Source organism: Zea mays, chromosome 1, assembly GCF_902167145.1.
Source record: "Zea mays cultivar B73 chromosome 1, Zm-B73-REFERENCE-NAM-5.0, whole genome shotgun sequence".
Taxonomy (NCBI): Eukaryota; Viridiplantae; Streptophyta; class Magnoliopsida; order Poales; family Poaceae; genus Zea; species Zea mays.
The window spans coordinates 195678993-195683551 of NC_050096.1; the positions used below are offsets into that span (position 1 = coordinate 195678993).

The following is a 4559-nucleotide window of genomic DNA, read 5'->3' on the forward strand; positions in this document are numbered from 1 at the left end:
TCGGTAAGAATAACCAGTTAACCACTACTGGTAGAAGCAAAAGAAGCAAGGAAACCGAATCACAGACAGAGACTGGTTCGCATATTCAATTTGTTTCTAGCTAGCTAGGCCACTGAATCGGCCGTTTTGGCTCGATCGTCATCACAGCAATGTGGGTGTGGCTATCATTATCAAGCAGCAGGTGCAACTCAAGCTTTAGCAAACCGGATGTGCATTAAAATTAAGGATGCGAACGGGTTGGTAGCAGGCCGGGCCGATCGATGAGTTGCGAGTTGCGACTTGCGAGTAAGCACTGCTCTATGTTCACGTCGCCGAAATCAATTATCAAGCTCTCTTGATTGATTTTATCAAATACCTCATACTTCTTCTGAAGGGATCATTGTTTGTTTGATTTTGAAGGGATCGTTGTCTGTTTAATTTTGGACAGACCTTTGAAAATGATTTACCCAAATCTTTCGGGAGAGAAAATAAATAAATAAATAAATAAATAAATAAATAAATAAATAAAAACGAGCCAGGGCCCAACACTAGTCGGTTTTCGCCTAACACTAACAGGCCGGGCCGGCGGGCCCCAGGCCACGATTCCTCATCCAGTTTTTTAAAACTGCTTCCTGCACCTCTGGCCCACCACATCCCGTCGCGTCGCGTCGCGGATTACGGAGGAACCCTCTAGGCTCCGGTTCCGGAAACAGCGGGCGCCATTCCCGGGCGAGGAGGCCGGCCCAGATCCGAGTACGGCGGCGGCGGCTGCGGCGGCGAGATGACTGGTGGCGGCCCGGCCGCGGCGTCGCAGGCGTACGGCGAGGCATGGTACTGGGACGAGCGCTACCGCAAGGAGGCCGGGCCCTTCGACTGGTACCAGAAGTACCCGGCCCTGGCGCCGCTGCTCCGCCTCTACCTCGCGCCGCACCAACGCCTCCTCCTCGTTGGCTGCGGCAACTCCGGTGAGTCGCTCTTTCTTTCGGCCGGCCAGCGGGGTTAGATTGTTTCTCCTTCTTACGGGGAGGGGGATGGAGGGCACCGTGGCCTGGGACCTGGGTGCTCAGCGGCGCTCGTTCATACGTTGTTCTGCCCCTCGTTGTCCGGGTCTCGGCTGCCGCGTGTGTCGCTGAGCGCTGGTGAGTGCGGAGACGGTCAGACGGATGTGCGGTTCGGGTGCGCAATGTAGCCGTCCTGTACAAACCAGAGACTCTTCCCGTTCTCGGATAATTCAGTACTGACCATTTCTATTGGAAGGGTCTGATTGGATGGGGGCATTTGACCACCTGATCATGTATTGATCGAATGAAAACAATGAGCCGGTCCTAGCTCACTCGCGTACGTCCTGTATACAAGTATATTCTTTACCTTCTGTACCGGTGGTCTGTTTTTAAACATGCCAAAGTGAAAGAGGGGACAATGGTACCACTGAGATGCTGGCATTTGGTGTGTGTGATAAGGGTCCCCTGCGCCATTGCTAAGGAATATACAGTGAGAACCCTGACATTTCTGGGAGCCTGGTACCATCCTGTCCCTGTGCCATGACTCTTACGAATTCTGGCAACACTGGCATTTCTGAGCCTGGTACAATCCTGCCCCTGTGCCATGACTGTTATGAATTCTGGCAAGGTCTGGTCACTAGGTGTCTGGTTAATTTAGCAAACTGGGAGTGCAGCTATTGCCGTAGTACTTCAGATCTTTCAAACTTCATGAACCTAGTTTTTTCACCCACATGGCATGAAATTTTGAGGTTTGCTTTCAATATAATACATTTGTTGGCCATACTAATATTAATTAGTTCTATGTATTGGATCTTTTTTATGCACGTGGAACTGAAATGTGAACTTTGGTAAGTGGTATCATTGTAGAGGTACAACCGTACAACAGAGTTCTAACGGTAATAAAAGATGGCACAAAGATGGCACGTGCACATTCATGAAAAACTCATCCTAATTCATTCTAAGCAAAACTGCACTAGTATTATTTTAACACTTAGCTTTAATTTCTGAATGCAGCTAGAGGTTATTGATTGTTTTATTGACTTAGTTCACCCCTCATAGTTGTTCAAGATGAAGTCGAAAGTACAAGTAATATAGGATCAAATGACTTATATCGCCGGAGAATTATTCATCTTAAACCACAGTATTTTTATAAAACCAACTTTGCATTCTTAGCTATGGAGATGGCTGGGTTTGTAGTTAGTGTTTTCTGGGTGGTATATAGTTTATTCTAATAAGAATTGTCGTTCTCACTCCTTTTGAAGCTGCAACGCATGAACTGTTCATCAATTCTTGCTTTGCTTGTGGATTCATATAGTCATTAGTCGCAAGCATGCATAGACGTGCTTTCGTTTGTTAATTTTAATGAGCTATTTAACCACAATATGTAGTCTAGTGGAATTACTTATGTGGTTTATCTTCTTTTGATTATTGCAGTCTTTGGTGAGAACATGATTGACGATGGTTATCAAGATGTTGTCAACATTGATATATCTTCTGTGGTAATTGAGCAAATGAAGAAGAAATACCACGATAAGCCTCAACTTAAATGTATGGTCTTTGTTCTTGAGTACCTCTGCAGTATATCCCACATAATCTGATACCGTGTATTTCCCTTGATTGGCAAGACATGAAGATGGATGTAAAGAACATGTCAGATTTTGAGTCTGGTTCTTTTGATGCTGTTATTGACAAAGGTACAATTATCATTGCAGTACTTGACAGCATTATGGATGCAACTGCTAACATCTGTAAACTGATGCCCAACATGTCATTAGTTTCTAACCCCTTTTTATTATTTGCAGGAACACTGGATTCTCTTATGGTGAGTGTACTTTTGTCAGGACGCTTTGACATTCTCCCAGTGTGATACTCAGCAGCATCTCTTGTATTTCAGTGTGGTCAAAATTCCCAAGAGAATGCAACGAAAATGCTAGAGGAGGTCAACAGGTAAATAATACAATGATATTTACCGTGATATATATTGCTTGATTGGATACAGCTTCTATTTACCGGTCCTGCATGCAGAATCCTCAAGGAAAATGGTGTCTACATGCTGGTAACCTGAACTATTTGATTCTTTATTCTTTAAAAGATGTGGTTATTTTGTGCTCATCTGGTGTCTTTAACAAATTTCTGACTCCTATAATGTCTTAGATCACTTATGGGGATCCAAGTTACCGCTTGCGTCTCTTGAAGGACATGGAAAAATGGACAGTAAAGCTCCATGTCATAGGTTAGTTAGTTACTCACCATCAGGCCAATTCAACTGCACCTTCCGGTATTTGCAGAGCTCCAATCACATTGACCTTTTCTCATATCCAAAGTAACGTTTAGATTCATGAATGTATTCCAGAGTAGCTATGTTTTCATTTTTCATGGTAAAATGCTTGTGCTTACAACTGTAAGTGTACTGGGTTATTGCAGAAAGATGGGAGAAAAGTTCGAATCAGAACAAATGGGAACTGACAAAGCCATTGCCTCTAGAGGACCATAGCACATCACTAGCTGCACTTCTTGGCCCCAAACCTGATGTCCACTACATCTATGTCTGTGTAAAGGTTAGCCTTGAGTAGTTATTCAGAATGTTCAGAACTTTTTTCCCCTTAAACTCTTCATCGTACCATTTAACTCATCGGTATTTTGCTATCGGATGCATCATCTCAGGGCAACGGTGGCGCAAGTGTGGATTCTAAAGCTGGAGAAGCTGCCAATTGATTTCTCCTATAACCCTCTGAACTGACGTGCGTAACCGGTGTAGCAAATAATGTAGAGAAATAGAACAGATGTTGTACCTCGAATTGATCGTTGTTGTTTTATTGGATAATAACCAGCGTGTGAATTGTAGAACAGATATCGCACCTCAATTTGCAGTTGTTTCATTGAATAACCAGTGTGTGAATAATGTAGAACAGATGTTGTACCGCTTGTTTCAGTGTTTCATGAATTCGATTGACCCTGTCAGTGATCCTGTGCTTGTACCGGATGTTCTAGATCAACTGAGTTAGATGTTTGCATGATTGCATCATTGCATGGTACTTGGGATTAGGCTATCAGCTGTGTAGGTTACTTATATCCTTATATACTATTATATTATTATATATTACTATTTGTAGTTTAGTTAGCAAGATTCTTTATTCTATATCATAATCTTCTGGACTCATATTCCTCTATGTATTTAACTATCATATCCTTTTTTCTCTCTTATACCACATGATTGTCTATTGTACTATAAAATCATGGCACGTTACCAAGAGGATTTTGCTATACAGGTTACTGATAGCACAAAGTTTTGGTTGCGCTGTAGGCAGCGGTGGGGCTCCAGGCCCTCTATCACTCCCGAGTCCATATACTCCTACTGACTGGAGCTTTTCTAAATTTCAAAAGTACAAATATAATGTAGAAGGGATATTATATATTGTAGTGGTTTAGTTGAGCCTTCTATAAAAAGTTTTTTTTTGCTCCGTCCCTGGTTGTATATATTGTTACGTAGCGCTCAAAAACATCTATATCTAAGGGTGCATTTGGTTGGAGTCAATTAGAATGTATCAGTTTCATTCTAGTTTTTGATAATGTAGCCGT

The 4559-nt window shown here is 42.8% G+C and overlaps 1 protein-coding gene across 1 annotated transcript; it reads left to right on the forward strand.

Annotated features, from left to right (window-relative positions):
• Nucleotides 1-631: 631 nt before the first annotated feature.
• Nucleotides 632-3904, forward strand: LOC100194012 (uncharacterized). The gene is made up of 9 exons (NM_001139075.1): nt 632-944; nt 2415-2528; nt 2606-2674; nt 2783-2802; nt 2875-2927; nt 3006-3036; nt 3135-3213; nt 3405-3538; nt 3645-3904. The coding sequence occupies exons 1-9, from the start codon at nt 761-763 to the stop codon at nt 3693-3695; spliced, it is 735 nt and encodes a 244-aa protein (NP_001132547.1). The 5' UTR covers nt 632-760; the 3' UTR covers nt 3696-3904.
• Nucleotides 3905-4559: the final 655 nt, after the last annotated feature.

Coding starts and splice junctions, on each gene's coding strand:
- LOC100194012 (NM_001139075.1), top strand. CDS start 761: ATGACTGGTGGCGGCCCGGCCGCGGCGTCGCAGGCGTACGGCGAGGCA. Junction 2,529..2,605: donor CGATAAGCCTCAACTTAAAT/GTATGGTCTTTG, acceptor TTGATTGGCAAG/ACATGAAGATGGATGTAAAG. Junction 3,539..3,644: donor ACATCTATGTCTGTGTAAAG/GTTAGCCTTGAG, acceptor GCATCATCTCAG/GGCAACGGTGGCGCAAGTGT.